Below are 20576 nucleotides of genomic sequence, written 5' to 3'. Positions count from 1 at the left end.
TATTAAATCCCATCCAAAAAGTTGCCACACAGATAATATATTGTTATTTGTTATTTGTTATTCCAAAGTTCCATCACTCACATTTCATTTCGAAGTAATCAGTTAATCGGTAATTGATTGCAGAAGCTCAACTACAGTTCAAAATAAAGAAACGAGCAGGCCCACATTCCTATATGGCAAGCTGTTACACTGCTGATCAAACTGAAATGGGACGAGACGTCAAAAAGCACTGAAGTGACAGTTATACTGCTTTCCATCCTAATTCCTGCTGCTTGGAGATGCTTCTCCTCCTCTACTCGTGTGAAGCTGTACAGTCATCCTCATTCTGCCATGCTTGCTTTTTGCTTAGTGACTGGCTGTGGAACAGAGGGTTTGGCAGAGGTCACACGTCATCAACATACACCGGGAACAGGGGATCCATCAAGCTCAGCATCATTCTGTCGAGGGTATTTCAGTGCTTGATGAACTGTCGTCACAGGAAAAAGATTTTTGTTTATTCACAAACACACACAGACACACACACCGCATGATCATTTGGTTGTAGCTGACACTCTCACGAAGGGAGCAATGAGGACTTATATAAGACTGCAAGTTAGCACTTCTGAATTTTTGTGCTTTCCCAGCACTGCTCATTCCTTTTTTGTTGACTCTTTCTGCATGCATATCTATTATAATAATACACCCAGGGCGTTGCTGGAATGCTAATCTCACCTCGACTTTGTGGTGTGAGATTACTTCTGCTTTCCCAGTCATTATTGTACTGTTCTTTCTGCAGGAAATCTTTCCTAGCGTGGCACAGCTAGCACTCCCCTTCAATAGCTGCCTTTGTGCCTTCTCTTAAACAAATACTTTTGGTGAGGCCTCATTCACTTCCTGGTTGAGATTAGGAAAGGCAGTGTGGCATCTGGATGAGGTAAATGCCAGTTAAGCATTGGGCTCTTCTCGCTGAGCAATGCACAATTTTGACACTCAAATCTTGAATTTATATTTTGGTTAATCCTTACATTTATTTGAATTATTTCACCTTTATTTACCAGTTAAGATCATTTACAATGAGAACCTGAGAAGAGGCCCCGACCATAAAGTAAAATCAAAACACATACAGGAAACCACAATGTAACCATACAACCAATGAGGAAAAATAACATTCAAGTAAACCATAATTAAACATATGGGGTGTAGTCATCTTCATCAGGGTTGGGGTCACCTTTAAAAAGAGGGAGTACCGTGGCAGATTTCCAGTCAGAAGGTAAAGCACACAGACGAATAGACAGGTTTAACGTAATGGGGGCAGCAGAAATATTAACAGCTTCTTATAAAAATGTGGGCTCAAACCCGTCATAGCCACCAGATATATTAGAATCCAGTTTGATTAGCTTCTCCAAAACTTCTGAGGCGGGGTTGGTAATCGAGCAGCCTCAGAAACCGGGTCAGTTCAGGCTTGCGGGGTATGAACAAAATGTTGGTTGAGGAGCGAGGCTATATGCGTGATTTATCAGTGACGATTGTGTTGCTAAATTTTATGGCGGTGGATGGGTGAGGGAACGTGAGTTTATTTTCCATAGACTTTACTGTATTCCAGAACTTATTGGGGTCAGTGCCACAGGATGAGAATTGGTCCTGGAAATGGTTGATTTTAGACCTAATTATCTCAAGGCAATCCAGTCAACGTGACTGGCACAGGCTGTAGTACTGAAGAAGTGTTTTTATAAATCAAATTGGTGGTTCGTGTGATTGCATGCGGTGTTTCATGTGTGCCGAGCTGACACTCTGGGTGCGAGGCACATGGAGAGCAGTGCGCGTAGGAGGTGCAGGCAAGATGCGCCTCACAGCACATCTATATTCACAGTGAAGGCTGTGAAAACCCATCAATGGCCTCTCTGTATGAGCGGCGTTTATAGATGGCAATGACCTTCAGAGGTGACATTTATGAACACCGCGTCAACATGTAAGCAATGCAGGCCATTACTGGTTGACTTTATCTGGAAATGGTAATGGACTGTGTGTAGTGTGCAGTATTACTAGTACAAAAGTTGTAATGACTGTACAATAGGCATGTTATTTTGTACAACATTGATCTGTCATTATATCTACTACAGACGGACTGTGGAAATGTGATAATCCCAAGGTGGTGAAGTTGGGAGTCCTGCCAATCAAGGCCATGCTGGCTGTGGAAGAGCACCTCTGGGCTTCATCGGGTGGGCAGGTCTTCATCATTAGCGCTCACACACACTCTGTGGAGGTAAGTACTGCATGGGTATGATAAAAGGGACAGTTCATTTTTTTTAAGCTGAGTGAAGATTAAAAAAAAAAACTAATTTTCGTCTTATCTGTCTCAGTCTGCCTGTGCAAATCACACAGGAAACACTCGAGTGGAAGATATAATGATAATCATCCTCCTATCCATTTGTTACATATGTGTGCATCTATAGAGCTGGTTTGGGAAAAGAGTTGGTCTATATAATTGGTAGAATTGAAAAGACAGGCATGTATTCCGGTTTCCTCCCACATTCCAACATGCTAGGTTAATTGGCGACTCCAAATTGTCCATAGGTATGAATGTGAGTGTGAATGATTGTTTGTCTATATGTGCCCTGTGATTGGCTGGCGACCAGTCCAGGGTGTACCCCGCCTCTCGCCCGAAGACAGCTGGGATAGGCTCCAGCACGCCCGTGACCATAGTGAGGATAAGCTGAAGAAAAGAAAAGACAGATGACTAAAAAAAAAACTGAAGTAACAACAGCAGGGTATGTTATCTTATTTCCGCCCTCAGAGCTTCCTCTTTCCATATTCTGGAATATGACTGTGACTTTGACATTCCATTTTTGTGTTCTATTCTCGTTTCGGAAATGGAAGCACCTGTAATGGGGCCACAGCGAGTGCGTGTCCTTCTGACATGCACTCACTTATAATCAGTTTAGCCCCATTAAGCTCATTATGTTGGACCACCTGCCTATCTTGTTCTCGTTTTCCACTCGCCACTGTGGAATTAGACCTAATCCAGTCAGACTAGGAGTGTGGAGCAGAGCAAGGTGTATATATACTAAGTGAGGTACAAAATAAGTTCAATAAGACATATTTACTGTATTAATTAAAGGGGTGTCACATGTTGGAAGACAAATTTACATTTTATGTTTGATTTCATAGCCGCTTTTCAGAAGCGCCTTCCTCTGCTTGTGAATGGACTCCACTCGACTAAATTTAACTCCACCTACACATAGAGCAATGTGTGGTGTGGTTATGTAACTCTTGGCTAGGAAAAAAGTCCAGTTATTGCTATCTTCACGGACAATTCAGTTTTACACATTTCATAGTCTGAAAAATCATGTGCAAATGAATCATACTCAGTCGTCCCACAAAAGTGTTTTATTACAGCTTGTATGTGTGTGCTTTTAAGGATCAGTATTTAGACTCACCTTGTCCACCTATGATCCCCACCCAGATGCAGCTGGAGGCCCATCATGAAGAAGGTATGGTGGTGTCCAACATGGTGGTGGCAGGGGTGGGCATCTGGATTGCCTTCAGCTCCGGTTCTACTTTGCGTCTCTTCCACACTGAGACCCTGGAGCACCTGCAGGACATCAATATTGCAACACCTGTCCACAATACGCTCCCTGGTAAGATAACATTATCATTTCCAGAGCTTACTCAGCATTATTAGGACGCAATGGTGATATTTGTCTGTAAAGTGAATGTGAAAAGCTCAGCCTGTTTTTATGCTTTTACAAGTTTTTCTAGTTTACACAAAATACAGTATCATAATGTAAACATGACCAACTAATGCAGTGGTAGGGTATTAATATAACAATATTCTTAGTATCGTGGTTATAGTGTGTAGTGATGATAGTGATTTGAGATTTTTACTTTTCATAACTAATAAGGGGCTGCACGGCGGACGAGTGGTTAGCACGCAGGCCTCACAGCTAGAAGACCCGAGTTCAATTCCACCCTCGGCCATCTCTGTGTGGAGTTTGCATGTTCTCCCAGTGCATGCGTGGGTTTTCTCCGGGTACTCCGGTTTCCTCCCACATTCCAAAAACATGCTAGGTTAATTGGCGACTCCAAATTGTCCATAGGCATGAATGTGAGTGTGAATGGTTGTTTGTCTATATGTGCCCTGTGATTGGCTGGCGACCAGTCCAGTCTACAAGCGGTAGAAAATGAATGAATGAATAACTAATAAATAAATAACTAATAAACTAACTAATAAATAAAAATAACTAATAAATAATAACTAAACCAATCTGTGCTATGAACAGTATTGTAGTGTTAGTGGCTTTGTTTATGTGTTTTTGTGAACTAATTTACCATCACGATTGTGAGTCATATGAGTCGATTAACACCGACAAAGGCTAAAAAAAATACTACCCACACATTATATATGTATATGTAGTATTGTAGTCTCTGTGTTTTAGAATTATTATCTGATACATCAAAGAGCAAAAGAGCAGCATAAGGGATGACTTATTCTACCAGTTATACAGATTCACCTGCATTCATGGACAGTGACCTCATGTTTGTCTTGCGGAGTGCATTTCGGAAAGTAGACATCAATGAAGGTGCTCATTCTGACTCGTGTCATGGCAGGTTTGTCCCATCCCCTTTTTAGTCTAAACACTGGAGCAGTAACCTTTCATTTGGTCTCTATTCATAGTGATGCACCAAAAACATTTGACCTCATCAGGCCAGTTTTTAAGGTTAGCTCAAAGGAATGTCTGACCCAAATAATAGGACTGAGATTTAAAGAAGTATGGAACTGTTCAAATGAAGAGCACTACCTGGTTTGTGGGCTTTACTAATGATTACATTCATATTCTGTTCGCTTTTTCTATGTTTCCAGTTTATTGGGAGTCTGTTCACACTTAAATATCATAATATACTATCATGATAATAATCAGCCAGAAGTATATAAACCTGATACAAGTATCATGATAATAATCAGCCAGAAGTATATAACCCAGGGTTCGGCTATGAGTCTCATGAAAGCCACACATTTTTAAGCAAGAGCAACGATTTCAGAATGTAATAAGGTTCGGAAATTCTTTTTAAGAACGTTGTTGTACTGAAGCTTACCGTATAGAGTACTTCTGAGTACGAAATACTTCTTTCCACGAATGCGACTTCTTCCTTCTTTCTTTTCACCATCTTCTTTTGTCAAAAGGGTTGTTTTTTGCAGAATTAGCTATTTTAAACATTGATTTTATGTAACGTTTTACTTAAAAAAAAAAAAAAAGAATTTAAATGAATAAATGTTTTCATGTTAAGAAATGTCTGAGAGCCAGATGCAGCCATCAAAAGAGCCACATCTGGCTCCCAAACCACAGGTTCCCCACCCCTGATACAAGCCATCTGCATGGATGTAAAATATATAACTATATCATCAGTTGATATGAGCAATTCATCTTGGAAGCTGCATTTGGAGTGATGTGTTCTTTTCCAGAGGCAAATATAGAACTACTAGTAAATGTGGGTTGTTTTGAAGTGAACATAGCGATTCACCTTCATTACGTCATTCTACCTCATTCTACCATGACTGTCCTTTGTTCCGTGCTCGTCTAAGCCATCCCGCAACCCACACAGTCTGCACACTAACTAACTATTAAAGGTCATGCTATTTATTGCGAGAAGTGTCCGTGCTTACTCTGTTTGTGTCATTTAGCATCTGCGTTTAATGTCTTATTGGTGAGCTCACAATACAAGAAGAGGACAGTTTGATGCCGCATAATTCAGTGGTATTGCTCACGACGTTCACTGCAAATGAAATTCAACGTCAGCAAAATCAAAGATCCCTGAAGTCAGCTGAAGTCATCAGAGAAGCCTGCCGCTGCTTTGGATCTTGTAATCCTCTGTGTTACATCAGCCGTGACCCACAAACACACAGCCTGAAAGAATGAGTGTAGTCTGTTGAACGGGGAGATTACACATGTTTATTTGAACTCTGGATGTGTGGTGCAACTGAGTAACGTTTAGTAATGTTTTGTGTAACATCTTACAGTATGTGATGACAACTTAAACCATAAACGGTTGCCCGCAGTCGTTGTGGACCGCAACCAGTCAGCACCAGTACCGTCACTGGGTCAGCTCTCTTCTCTTTAGCCACAAGATGATAGTAATATTTGAAAGTATTTGACTCAAAATCACATCTGGCATTCCTTGCGCCTCAAGCAGCATTTAATAGGACATGAATGCAACATCACAAGCCATAAAGTGCAGAGTTTTGTGGGCTTGGTATGCAGTGCTTCGGTGTGTGAGGCTCAAATCCTCATACCTATGACTGCAAAGAAAAGAGATCACTTAACTATAGCAGGAGTTATTTATTTTTTTATTTTCCTGAAGAAAAAAAGCCCAATGTCTACTTGAAGCAATGGTCCCATGTTCACCCGATATAGTGGTGACCTCCCAGTGATAGACAAGCGTTTAGAGTTACAAGTGGTAGGCCTATCCTTCAGACAGATGTGAATGATAAAAGCATTCTACTGTGGGAGCTCACCGTCCGTGTGGGCTAATAAGATCCATGCAACTGAAGCGGAAGTTAGTTCTCTGTCAGACTGTACCACACATGCAAAACTTTGCTCCTCTGGGTTTATTCTTATCTCCACTTTTCCAAAATGCTCTGCAGAGAATTTACCACCACAAGTCCCTCCAAAAGGCTGCCTATGCATCAGCTCTGGTGTAATTACAGTACTTTAGGGATTGCTGCAAGAGAAAGAGTAAGGGGTCTTTGATTTGCAACATTTTTTTTGCCATAAATTAACTTTTAGGCCACTTTCAGTTAAGCCTTAAAATGCGAACAATCCAAAGGTTGTACAAAGTGCAAACCCAAAAGAAAAATATGCCTTTTAAGTTTGTGAGACTTTAGGGCCTCAATTCAGCAAACTAGATTAACTCTGCATTTTGTTTTTGTGTTTAGTTTTTTTCAATAAAAAACATACTATTGATTACAACCATAGAACTTAGAAACAACGTATCCAGGAACCACATCAAATGACTGTGTTATGTTGTTTGTTTTTCAATTTTAAAAAATATTACAATTATGGTCATCACAGGGCTGTTTTAGTGGGTTGTTGCCCCCGACTAAAAAAACAAATAATATCATGACCCGATGTCCGTGAAGACACTTTACGTTCTTGTCTGAGTTATTCACTTGCTACACCGCCACGAGGTTGGTTCCCAACAAACTTTCACAAACCGTCCCATCAATTATAAAACATCTGTAAAGTTTGAGTTGAAAAGGTTCAGAAATTTGTGTCACTGTTTGTCATTGAGGGGCGATGGTATAGGTCCAAACCAGTTGAGAACCACTGCTCTACAGAGGTGATGTTTTCATAATGGCAGCAGATTATTTATATTCCTATGAGGAAAATGTAGTCTAAATACATGCTTTAAAATTTCCACTGTGTATTGAAATTATACAATGTTGACATTACTATCCTACCTTAAGGGAACTAAGTGCAAAAAGATTTAGGTGTGGAGAACACCTGTGTAGTTTCCACTTTGAATTTGTCCTTCTCATGTTCGTACATGTTGGAACAATTGTACTAAGCCCTTTCATTTCTGTGTCCAGGTTATGAACATAGCTTTTGAAACACATTGGCATAATATACTGTAATAGCAGTCATTTTCACGGTAATGGATGCTAATAATTCAATGCACCTCATAATTTAGAGTACTGTAATTCTAAAAAAAAATAGAAAATGGGATTTATTATTTTTACTGCAGTCAGAATAAGGTTGCATGTTGTTGGTGGCAGTCTGGCTAATGTGCTCAGGGTGTAGTCATCTGCCTTTGTCTGCTGCTGTGTGACCTAAATAGGCAGCCATGCATGGCTTAATGAGAGATCAACATCAGGGGGGGAGTCAATAAATAATACCCCCATCTTGTCATTTACACTACCATTGTTTCATAACTGACATCATTAACAATGCTGGTGTTCCTGCGTGCTTTCAGTCCTGCAGATCTGCAGGAAGTGCGTGTCATATCATTTAGCTGCACCCTGAAGTGGCTTTGGAATGTGATAACTGATGAAAATGATAAAAATGACTATTCTCTAATGACCAACAGAATGAAATGGTCCACCCTTTGGGGTTGTTACCTCAAAGAACGGTTCCCATTCATTCATTTTCTACCGCTTATCCTCACGAGGGTCACGGGGGTGATGGAGTCTATCCCAGCTGTCTTCGGGCGTGAGGCTGGGTACACCCTGGACTGGTCGCCAGCCAATCACAGGGCACATATAGACAAACAACCATTCACACTCACATTCATACCTATGGACAATTTGGAGTCGCCAATTAACCTAGCATGTTTTTGGAATGTGGGAGGAAACCGGAGTACCCGGAGAAAACCCACGCATGCACGGGGAGAACATGCAAACTCCACACAGCCCTCCCATTCAAATAAATGTAAATAAATAAAAATACATTTGATCATATTTTGCATGAAGATACATATATCAATAAACCCATGCCATGCGGAGCATCAACCTATAAAACAGAAGAGAATACCGTACAAAAACCAAGGTTCCACTGTATATGTGAAGCGACTGACCTTGTACTCACAAGGGCGTAATCTCAACTTGTCAATGGATGTCGTCAACGTTCAATACGTTCAACGTTCAGTTGTTATCATAGGTTTTACTTCTAAGACTTTTGCTCTTGTATATCATTTAGTTACGTTTAATGTTTTCTACCTTGGTGGTTCCACTGTGAGAACAATACCTAAATAGAACCAAACTGTACTGCTTAATGCAAACAGGGCTGCAGTCTCCCTGATTAAAAAAGTAAAAATGTAGACATTAAGACGAGATCCAGAGCACTTCATCGGCTTAAAAGTCAGCCTAATCCAGAGGACACCATTTCCTCCATCCATAAAGATAGAAAGGCACCGCTGCCCAACGGGTGCTGTTATTCTTAGTGTGACTGCATGGCTGCTATGGTGTGTTATTGTAAAGTGTGAGATTTACTCCTCCCTCCTGCTGTTGCTTGTCGGGGCTAAGTGCGGATCAAAGTGGTGCTCTGCTGTAGGATCAAGGCCCATGTGGATGTTCACTCTAGATTTATTTTAGTTTACCCTCTGGGTGTGGAAGTGCAAATATTATGAAAGGGGGAAATTGAGCAAGACCCCCCCCCCCCCGCTAGTAGTGTGTATTTCTACTCATTGTGGGCTCTCATCAGAAGCACATGTGGCCAGGATTGTCTATCCTGAAACAGGGCTTTGGACAGGGAAGTCTACCTGGCTGAAGAGGGGACTGAAGAGGGACTGGGGGGCATTTTTCCAGAAGCCCTGGAGGATTACTTTAAGGGAGGACATTCAAGTCAAGCTGTTAAAGCTGTAATGACTCATGACAGCCTTGCCCCCCCACATTGCACCAGTAAAAACTGTTTTTTCTTCTTAAGCTCATAAAGACAGATGGTAAAAATGTCTGTGGAGATATATGCAGCCCTGACAAAGCTCATATCTGGAAACAGAGATATAAGAGATATAACGTAACTTGATTTTTCCTGTGCACGGTTATATTGCAGGGACATTTGTGACCAATAGGGACGTGGACAAATCACACCGTCCTGTTACAGCTACTACAAGCTTTCATGAATAGGCACACTGTTCCTTGCTTAATTACTGCGTTACGCTTCAGTCATTCCGTTATGTAACACTGCTGTGTTTGTTTGTGTAACTCTTTGCGATCCATAAGGAGCATTTGATGGCTTGAAAAGAGCTACTGTACGTTTATTCAGGCTCTTGTTAGTGTTGCCTTAGAGCAGGGGTGTCAAACACGCGGCCCGTGGGCCAAATGTGGCCCGCAGGACACTAGTTTGAGGCCCCCGCCTTGATATGAAAGTTTAATGTTAGTGCGGCCCGCGCAAGTTTGATATGGATGCTGTATGGTATCATGTACCCAGAAAAAATTATGTTTGATTAATGTTCATGTTAAAGATTAAATAACTGTTAATAGTTATCCTCCCTATCCGTGTGGAAGTGGTACGTTTTTGGCTATTTAAGTTTAAAGGAAATAACTTGAAGGCTACCGTTTAGGTCGCTAGCTCTCTAGTTTGCGAGTTAGCATGTGTCTCAAGACCCTGCAGTTGCGCAATATGTTGTAAATAAAAAGAGTATAAATGTGACTATAGTCGTGTTTTGTCATGTCTACAGGGCTCTAATAATGCTTTGTTCATTTTAATCTGAAAAAAATAATTTGTCTACCCACCAACTATATGTGGTTTCTTAAGTTTTTATTATTTCCCGTTTTATTATTATTATTATATTTATTTATTTATTACTGATTGATTTATTTTCTTTATTCTTGATTTGTTTATTTATTTTTCATCTTATTTTGTGTAGAAAAATAAAAATTAAGATATTTGAGAACAGTGGAATGTTTTATCAGAGCTTTTCTTGTAGAAAATCGAAACCAAGGCAAAGTTTATTCATTTTTCTGTTTTTAATAAATAATTTTTTTTGTTTTTTTTTTTTGGAAAACCTGATGCGGCCCAGTCTCGCCCAGACCCTAGCTCCAGTGGCCCCCAAATAAATTGAGTTTGAGACCCCTGCCTTAGAGACAACTAAACCTCATCACCGCAGCAGAAACATTACGTCTCAACAGCCACAACATTTCACTGTAGCCTTCTGAAGTGGTCTGATTTTTCATGGGGAGAGTTATGAAACACCATATGGACTAATACAGTATTGGGACATCGGGCCTGGTCTCAAAATGTCAGTGCGAGTTCATTCCAAAGGTGTGGGTGTCATACTTTTATTGTTTTGTCGTTCTTCCAGGAAGCCACAGAGTGTCGGTTAGCAGTTTGTTGGTTTGCCACGGTATGCTGCTCGTCGGAACCAACCTGGGTGTGACTGTGGCGCTCTCGGTCCCCAGACTACAGGGAATCCCCAAGGTCACAGGTAATGCAGCTCCAGCAAATATGGGTACACTAGATCCCTGCTATTTAGGGGGATTACATTATCAGACGCCTATTATAATATAATAACGATAATGTAACTGAACCACACGAACAATGCTAACACCTTAATATACATGCAAAATAACCATTTTATACTAATTTACAGTTCTGCAGGCCACATAAAATGGTGTGGTCGGTGACTCAATGTGAAGCGTTGATCTGTATGTCTTTAGGTCGGGGCATGGTGTCTTTGCACGCTCACATCGGACCAGTCAAGTTCCTCACCGTGGCCGCAGCAGTCTGTAACCATCCCTCAGGCCTCCCATCCCCCGCCTCCTCAGCCTCAGCCTCAGCCCAGGCAACTGAACCAGAGGATGGAGAACACGTTCAGCCCCCCTCAGAGTCAGTTTCAACCCCACCTCAGGGGAAAGGCGTCTGGCTGGGAGATGCAGGTTGCACCACCATGGCTCTCCAGGACTCTCTGTCCTCCTCATCTTGCGGCTCCTTGGCTCAATCCCAAGGCTCCTTGGAGCACGGCCCTGAGGACGGAGCGCTTTATGACATGCTCCATGATCCGGCCCACCACTGGAGAGGACGCCGGGCCAGTAAAGTGGATGTCAGCTCGCTGCTGGTGGTGTCTGGAGGATCGGGACATCGCAGGGTGAACAAAAAGACCAAACAGTCCCGCCATGACGACAACACCTCGACCATCCTCATCTGGCAAATCCCCTTGCTCAACATGTGACACGCCAGTAAGCTCTTTTTAATCACAAAGGCATCTGATCTTACATTTCACTGACTTTTGGACCAATTACAATGAACTAAAAGTCTTAGGATACAGATTTTTACTCCATCACAGTATTTGTCATGATGAAAAGGAACATCATCACTGTTGTGCCAAAACCGACAAACTAGCTAAAGCATCACATGACTGGACTAGACCACCGTTTTTCAAACTTATTTTTCTACCTGAGGCGTGTGAAGTAACAATAGGGTTGTTACATAAAAGGTATTTTTTTTAAGATTAGGATCAGGTTTAAGAAAATCTGTCAAGACTTGTTGAGGTGTAAATATGGAGCTGACTGAGGATTATGCGTACGACTTCAGACAAATGTTCTTTCTCTGTGTAATATTTAAAATATTATCATTTCATGGCCGGAGAGCTCTGAGCTAGTCCACTGCTTGTTACCTGTGTATTTGCAAAGAAAAGGGATTCAAAAAGGTGAAATAATGTTGAAATAATGAAATAACTTGAGAAGGGATGATGAGATCCCTGGCTGGCCGGGGTTCTAACAAACAGACCAGTTGTTATCCACAAGGAAGCTTTTTTTTCGGACCTAATTTGTTTTTAATTCTTACTTAAGTATATTTAAAAGAAAGAAAAAAATGTATTTTGTCACCCCACTTTTGTATGTACTATTTTTGTTATGTTTCTTTAACAAATCTATAAACGTTGTTTTATGGAGAAACTATTTGTTATGATTTATTTTATAGTGTAATCTGGGAAATATGGTTAACACCGTGAAAATGGTTGACTATTATTGATGAAAGTAAATTGCAGCAGTTTGAGGAACAGGGTACAATATTGTATTCTCCCGTGATTGTGCTAGTTTTTCTCGAGTACTTGTTGGGACTAGCAGTGCGCCTGAAGGTAGGTGAGCTCAGCCTGATGCATCTCTTCCGGGATTTTGATGCTCATTTCTCCCACTGCTGAGCAAAGAGGGTCAAGCCATTTTCTACGCCTACGTCGACTGTTGTGCAACCATTATCATCACTATTCAAGCACAATATGGGAGAAGGGCATCATGCAATCCACAGCTGATACTACATCTTACTACTCCTTGGTTATGTCTGTATCTTGTACAACAATATGTTTGTACTCCTTTAATTGGCTTGTGTTTAATACGGCCGGCTGTTGGTAGCATTGCTCACACTCCAAGGCTCTTTGCTTTCCCACTGACCCTGCAGGTTTCCATGGAGACGCTCATTTTGTGTGCATGCATCAGTCCTCGGCCGCTCTTTGTTCTCACAATATCTCGCGTTCAAACCCCCCCATTTGAATACCTCAGTCTAACCTCGCAGGCCTGATGGTGGTGCCATGCCCTCGCCGTGGCTCGCCTCGATTAATACATCAGCAGGCCAGTTGCAGTCCACAGAGGAGAGCTTGTGGACTGTATGGGAGGAAACCAGTTGCTATTTTGTGTTACCTCAGCTTAGCCATTAAGTTGCAGGGTTGCACCAAAACTTAATGGGGAGGTCAAAACCACAAGTTGAAAAGTGCCATCTGTTTTCATTTAACTGCTGCTATCATAATTTACACGCAATTCCAAAGTAACATTTGAACACGATTGTCAGTACAATAAGTGTAAAAATAAGTCAACAGCTACTGATACTAAACTACAAATACTACAAATTTTAGCATTGATCCAACAGTACACTATCCACAATCCAAAAGTACACTAAATTCACGGGCCAGTATTAGCTTAAGTGACACGTTTGCTATTGCTTTTATTTTTGTTTTTGTTTTTATTTTCATTTTCAAGCAATATCCCTCGCACATTCCTTTCTTTGTAGTTTACTTTTTCTTATTTATGTTATTGTTCTGTAGAATTGCACTTTTATGTTCCTGTAATTCTGCTTATACTGTGTTATACTGTTTTGTAATTGAAGTTTGTTATAAAAATATATATATAAAAAAAATAAATACATAAATAAATAATACACGGCCAGTATTACCAATGCCAATACTTTTCTCAAGATCATTGACAGTTTTTTTTGCTCGTGTTGTCATCATGATTATAATCCTAATAAAACACAAGACAGATACTTTAGGCAAACAAAAAATATTAATACAGTTGATATATACTAAAAGAGTCATTTTGTACAATATATAGATTTATGTAATATTTAATACAACAAAGCAAAACTATCAACCGAATAATTATCTCCTTTAGTGCAAATCAAGTAAACAAATGCACACAACAACATAACAAAATGCAAATATACCACACACACAGATATGAGGAAACAAAAAAATGTTATCAACCATACAAATGCTGCATTGGTATCGATTTAATCGATATTTGAATCCACCCACCTCCCTCGACTGTGCGTCCACCTGTTGTCATTACAGTAAAGTACCCAGAAGTCATATTTGTATCTTGGCGTGTCATGAAATCGTGAAATATAAGTAAAATGTGTACCTGATGTATATAAATAAAGTTTGGGAGGAAGTGGGGTGAAGGAATGGTCCATGGTGTCCAACAGATGGAGCCTCCTGGACTGTGGAGGGTTAATACTAGGCAAAGGGGCGTGGCTTAAGTCAATAGTCAACTGTAAAAAACTACCTAGATGTCCCCTGATTACTCATGCTGCCAATATTGGACGCATCCAGCTCGTGAGGACACTCTCCACCTTTTTTCCATTCCACGACCAAGCGAGGAGGCTGGTGACGGAGGCGCGGCACCCGAGGGACTCGTGTTCGATCACCGCCGCTTCAGCCGCGCCTCGGCTGCGGGCTACAGCTCCTTGGAGAGCCGATGAAAAGATCCAAGCCGTGATGAGAGATGGACGGGTGGGCTGAATGACGACATGTGGATAGAATAAAGTCATCTGGCTGCTTGGTCGGGATCGCTGCTTTACGTAACGGAGCTTTGTGGAAGGATTGGCAGGGAAGCTGCTGCTATAATCACAGCCTGAAAACGCAGGTAGGTGACATTTCAACTCAACATGGAAATAAACGTCTATTCTTCTAAGGTCACACAGATACCGCCTTCTTACATTTTACTTCTTATTTAATTAGCGTAAAGGAAAATGAAAAGGCTCTTATACACCCTTTCTCATTTATAGAGTAATCTCGCCTTGCGCATGCGCACTGAATGCTAAACGGAGCCCTAAAACGCAATCCTTTACTCGTACAATATGTTTACTGCAGTTTTAGGTATTAGGTTTATTGTATTAGGTATTAGGTTCATTGTATAGTAGTCATCTTACCCTCTAATATTATTATTAGGGAAACAGGTGACCTGGAAACTGATCAAGTTGGTCTTTTTGACACTTATTTGGAGCATTTCTACAAAAACATTGATGTGAAAATTAGAGCGCTCAATTCATTAAAATATTTAATCGTGATTAATCACATTTAAAATACATAATTAACTCATAATTAATCACATTTTAAGTTTTTTCTTTTTTTTGTAGTATCACTGCACTAAAAAGCCACAGTATTATGTGTACATCACTAATTGCACAAGCATTGTTAATAAAGATGCCAGATACACACTTAAAAGTAACAATAGTTTAAGTGTACATGAGTAAAAACGACACCACTTATTACAACATGTCTGTACAAAGTAACACAGAAAATCACAAAGAGGTGCTTGAGTGACGAACAATCACACCAAAAGAACCATAGTTGCAGCCATCTGGCCGATCACCCAACTGTCCATCAATCCATGCATTTCTATGGTGGGGGTATGTTGGAGCCTATCCCAGTTGAGTTTGAGCGAGAGGCAGGGTACACCCTGGACTGGTCGCCAGCCAATCACAGGGCACATATAGACAAACAACCATTCACACTCACATTCAATTAGGAGTCGCTAATTAACCTAGCATGTTTTTGGAATGTGGGAGGAAACCGGAGTACCCGGAGAAAACCCACGCATGCACGGGGAGAACATGCAAACTCCACACAGAGATGCCCGAGCAGAGAATCGAACCCTCTGACGGGGTGGCCAACATATTTTGTAATTATTTCATGGTTTATTTGTATTAAACTATATTTGATCATACTTAGTATGAGGTTGAAATGATGACAAAAAGCAGTCCCTGTAGCTTCATAACAATTTTTTCCTCTTCCTTTCCATCCATGTAGGTGACATAAGCAAAAGAAGAGGTTTGCGAGTCAAATCAATCAGCATGATCAGTAGCGACGCGGTCCTCCACCTAGAGTGAATAAATCAGGATGAGCGAGGGCTACAGGCCAGGTGGAGGGTTCTCAACAGTCAAGGCCGATGTCGTCCTCCATGCTGTCAACCTCGACAAGGACAGCGATTTACGTCCAGGTTATGTCCAAGGGTTCTTGGGGGACGACCCAGACTTCAACCCCCCTACAGTATTTGAGAAGGAATACCTGCTGGATGGAAGCCTGATGGAAAATAACCATAAAGATTGTCAGAAACGTAACGGCACATACATGGCAAGCGCTCATCAGTTTAATCTCTCCATAGACAAGAAGAATGACAATGAACCAAACTTGGCAGACAATCCAATCCACAATGGTGCGAGATCCAAAGTGTCTTGTCTTGATTCTAAACAAGAAACAGATCAATCAGACTTGAAATCCAAGCCGGAGTGCAGCCAGGATGTGATTAATTTAATATCCGGTAAAAAAGAGCCGGATTTAATTATCGAGGTTGGTGGGCAGACCATCAATGCTCATAAGTCGGTCCTGGCAGAGAAAAGCGACTACTTCAAAGCTCGACTGTCGCGAAACATCCTCAAAGTGAAAGGCATGAGCTACAAGACTTTATCGACGCTAATCGACTATGTTTACACTTCCCATATGAATGTTTCTAAGGACAACGTTGTAGATGTCATCACAGGGGCCAAAATCCTCCAGATTCCGTGTGCCGTTCAGGCAGCCATGGACCGCGTGACGGAACAAATCACTGCGGAGAACTGCTACGAGATTCTGAACATTGCCAAAAAGCAGCGACTCAGTGAACTGAAGGAGACCGCCTACGGCTTCATGAGCGATAACTTTCTCCAGATCCTCAAGGACCCCTCTGTGTATGGGCGTCTGACCGGATCGGAACGTGATCTGGTCCTGAAAAAAAGAATGGATGGTAGGAAGACTCTGATGGTTGCCGAGATAAACGATGTGTTTGATCGTGTTGGGAGCCGACCGCCCAGCCGCTGTGGAAGCCGTCCTCAGAGCCCCTTGTCCGTGGGGTCTTTTGAGGAGAGTCACATGATCTACTCCTTCAGCGAGGCAGCCAATGACTGGAGAGCTTTGACAGCCATGCCGGAGGACATCAACACTAAAGGATGTGGAATCTGCACCATGTATAACTACCTGTTTGTGGCGGGGGGGATCAAGGGTCATGGGGACAAGGGGAAGGTGTCCGATAAGGTTTTCTGTTATAACCCCAAAACCAACCGCTGGACTGAGATCCGACCAATGACCCAAGCTCGCGCTCAGCTAAAACTGGTGTCCATGGATGGCTACCTGTACGCCATTGGAGGGGAATGTTTGTTTACCGTGGAAAAATACGACCCTCGTATGGATCGATGGACTACGGTGGCCCCTTTGCCAAAAGGCGCCTTCGCCGTGGCTCACGAGGCCACCACCTGCAGCGGAGAGCTTTACGTCTCCGGGGGCTCGCTCTTCTACCGCCTACTCAAATACGACCCTAAGAGGGACGAGTGGCAGGAGTGCCCGTTCAACAACAGCAGGAAGAAGTCGACAGACATGGTAGCGCTGAAAAGCTTCATCTACCGCTTCGACGTCACCCGCGAGCAAGGCATCAACGTGTTCAAGTACAACACCATAGTGAAAATGTGGCATGATTGTGCATCGCAAAGGCTGGGCAGCTCATTACCGTTTAGGTGTGCAGTTGTGGGCAATTGTATCTACTGTGTGAACAAAAGCCAGACTCTTCAGTTTGTGGTGGAGGAAGAGAATGCCTACTTTGTGGAGGAGCCGCTGAAGGCGCCTCTCGAAGCCAAGGGCCTTCTTTTTCCTTTTGTGCTCACTTTGCCTGAAAAGCCTGAGAAAGTGACGCCGGAGTAACAATACTAGAACTCCGACTATAGTGGAACCTCCAAAGTCAAACATAAACTGTTGTGTGATGTTATGCTAGGAGTCCACTAGGCCGGCGCCAGTTGGTGCCGGTTCACGCCAAAGATTATGTGATTGCCGCGTGGTGGCTCTCTGTGGCGCCGTATTAATGTTCGCAACTTGGCTCGCGCCATTACATTCCAGTGGATTCCAATTGGTGGACTGTTTGTGACATTTGGTTCCACTTGGTGGACACAAGATTTTAAACATTTTGAAATTTTCTTGCCGCTAAACAACATTTTTTACCGGTGCCACCACGAGCCAGTTAGGAGGCAGTTTGAGCCACTTCACACCACTCGGCACCTTATTGGTGACGAACTGACACCAACTGGCGCCAACCCAGTGGACTCTTACCATTAGTTGACTTCCAAGGTTTTGTTATTCCACAAGCTAATAAGTGAATTACCGTAATGACTTGAACAATTTGTCCCCAAGTGAGTCAGAGCATTTCTTCTTGTCACTCACACAAACTTTTGATCTGGAGAAAAGTGGCTGAAATGGTCTCTCCAAAAAACATTTTCAAAAAAAGAAAGGCCGTTTTGTATTCATGGTCGTCTTATATTCGTGTCAAACTGTTGCACATAAACGCACATAAAAACTACATAGACAATGTATTAAGTTTGAACATTCTCAATTGTTGTATACATAAATAGATAATAACCACAATATAATAGAACTTAAACGTCACACTTTGAAGACTCTCAGTTGGGGAAAATGTTTGCTGAGCAATACTGCCACCCCGTGGCGTTTGATGGGTATTGCTGTAGTGTACTGGAAGATTTAGGCTCTGCTTGGCATGTGTAACTGATATTTAATTGATATTTAATTAATGTAGAGGCTGGAGCCATGTCCATCCATCCATTTTCTATGCCGCTTATCCTCACTAATGGTTGCGAGGCAAGAGCCATGTGTTGCAATAAATTCCAGTGCCAGTCCTGTGGTGCCATCACTGGCGCTCCTCTGAGATGTGAAGAGGCTAAACACACATTTAGTTTGATGAGATACTGTATGTTGACATTTTCCAATACATAATTTGAATGTTTTTGAACGACTTTTAAAGCGTGTTTTTGCATAATATTTTGACTTTGGAGGTTCCATTGTACTCCATTCACTCTTCCCAATGTGTCAACCGTCTGTGTGCGTGTCCATTGCCTGTTTGCAACAGAATGTGTGTATTTGCATGACAATTTGACGTTTTTGCTGAAGCAAGCCTTAAAAAAAGGAACTTTCGAGTGTTGAATCAATACTATAATATTAGTATCAGATTATATGACATGATGGAAGTGACAGTAGATGAGTAAGTACTTCATGCCTGTGTAGTTTTGGTGCATCTCTGATATTATTTACACCATATAGACTAGTTTGACTGTGGTGACAGTTTGTTACAAAATGCGTCCATGAATGATGCGGTGTGGCTTCTATGCAAATGAAACAGCTATGTAGGGCTTCACGATTGATGACTGGAATGTCAATGACCCGGATACACGACAGTACTAGTGGACACTCTAAAGCACATTTCATTCAAAATGATTGTTGCAATTCTGCAGACCTTTTTAAATGTTCATTCAAAATCAGTATTTCAATTTTGGAGACAAAATGAATGAAGATCCGAGATGATAGGGTTCTATTGTCGGAGCTGATTTTTATAGCCATTTTTTTTTTTAGAATGAATATTTTGCATACTTCATATTTGTGTACGTTCCAGCACTTAGCACATTTGCCAAAGATAATTAATAATCTGTGAAATCAGGTTAACATAAATCAACAAGTGTAATATTTGCCCATTTTGGGTGTACAGTATTGGTGTCTATTTAGAATACCATGTTCGCTGCTAACAACCACCTTCAGGGATGTTGAACAAATAATAGGAGAAGAAGCGGGGAGCCCTGTTTCAATCAATGACATTTGCTGAGGTTAAAGGTTAAATTCAATGCCGCATTGCTTCAGTCACAGTCTATCCATGGCCTTTATTGCCGCAACTAATAATAATCATCTCTGGCACTATGGCACCTGTATCATACATTCTACATCCATAACATGTATTTAATTTTAGAGATGTCTTAAGTACAGTATTTGCTGCTGCAATAGCACACAGAGTTTTGTATGAAAGAAAAATCTGCAAATGTGCTTAAGGGTTTCCGAGCCTCTTGGATGAACTGGATGTGGTTTTGGTATGTTTATTAGCAGGAATCTGTATTTTTGTGATTTTTTTTTTCTGTATGAATTTGATGGATTTGGACCTGCTGCTGTGATGACAGTGAAGTGCTGTAATGCCAGGTTAAAGCTTCTAGTGTAATGGCTTTTGGAATGGGCTAAATAATTAGCTGTTGGATAATGTTTATTTGTCAAATCAAAGTCTGTGCTTGGAATAAAATATTTCGTGTATGGAAATATTTTTTGTGAGTTCTTTTTGGGTAAGAAGTAGGACAGAGCTGCCATCTAGTGGAAATTTGAAATTGAAAATACAAAGATACTGTATTTACTAAACATGATTTATAGGAATTAGTTACTATTAGTTTAATAATATACAGTGCTGTCCATACTATCAATAGAATATTATATACAGTACTGTATATGCTATCAATAGTATATTATTAATAGAATATTCATGGAAATTATTAGGAAGTCTTACCATAACCACAGTGAAAAAACATAATTATATACGCATACTTGCCCCCAGAATAATATTGTGTGCAGACAGTTTCCACATAGTTTAGCAGCTACTTCTAAACAACAGACCTAATCCTAAATAATTTACTCCCTGGTACAGCTTAAAGAATGCATATCGGGCATGTGTTAAGATAATTTATAAATCATCTTTTCAAATAGGAGGGACGGTT

General features: G+C 41.2%; 2 protein-coding genes across 5 annotated transcripts in view; both read left to right on the top strand.

Annotated features, from left to right (window-relative positions):
- The window catches only part of arhgef10 (Rho guanine nucleotide exchange factor (GEF) 10), a 39403-nt gene extending 25922 nt beyond the window's left edge, over positions 1 to 13481 (top strand). For all 4 annotated transcript variants that reach the window (XM_058090864.1, XM_058090863.1, XM_058090862.1 and 1 more), the window contains 4 exons: positions 2100 to 2242; positions 3443 to 3617; positions 10774 to 10896; positions 11129 to 13481. In XM_058090864.1, the coding sequence (XP_057946847.1) occupies positions 2100 to 2242; positions 3443 to 3617; positions 10774 to 10896; positions 11129 to 11640 (953 nt within the window). In that variant the 3' untranslated portion in view covers positions 11641 to 13481. The remainder of the gene's footprint in view (positions 1 to 2099; positions 2243 to 3442; positions 3618 to 10773; positions 10897 to 11128) is intronic.
- Positions 13482 to 14226: 745 nt separating this feature from the next.
- On the top strand, positions 14227 to 20127 carry LOC131140438 (kelch repeat and BTB domain-containing protein 11). Its single transcript, XM_058090865.1, has 2 exons — positions 14227 to 14602; positions 15769 to 20127. Exon 2 carries the CDS (start codon positions 15859 to 15861, stop codon positions 17686 to 17688), a length of 1830 nt encoding a protein of 609 aa, XP_057946848.1. The 5' UTR covers positions 14227 to 14602; positions 15769 to 15858; the 3' UTR covers positions 17689 to 20127.
- The last annotated feature ends 449 nt before the right edge of the window (positions 20128 to 20576 follow it).

This window comes from Doryrhamphus excisus, chromosome 13 (genome assembly GCF_030265055.1).
Source record: "Doryrhamphus excisus isolate RoL2022-K1 chromosome 13, RoL_Dexc_1.0, whole genome shotgun sequence".
Taxonomy (NCBI): domain Eukaryota; kingdom Metazoa; phylum Chordata; class Actinopteri; order Syngnathiformes; family Syngnathidae; genus Doryrhamphus; species Doryrhamphus excisus.
Note: the sequence above shows the minus strand (reverse complement) of the source record. Positions and strands in the feature narration are given on the sequence as shown.

Bases quoted from the DNA above. Each gene is read 5' to 3' on its own strand.
- LOC131140438 (XM_058090865.1), top strand. From the start codon at position 15,859: ATGAGCGAGGGCTACAGGCCAGGTGGAGGGTTCTCAACAGTCAAGGCC.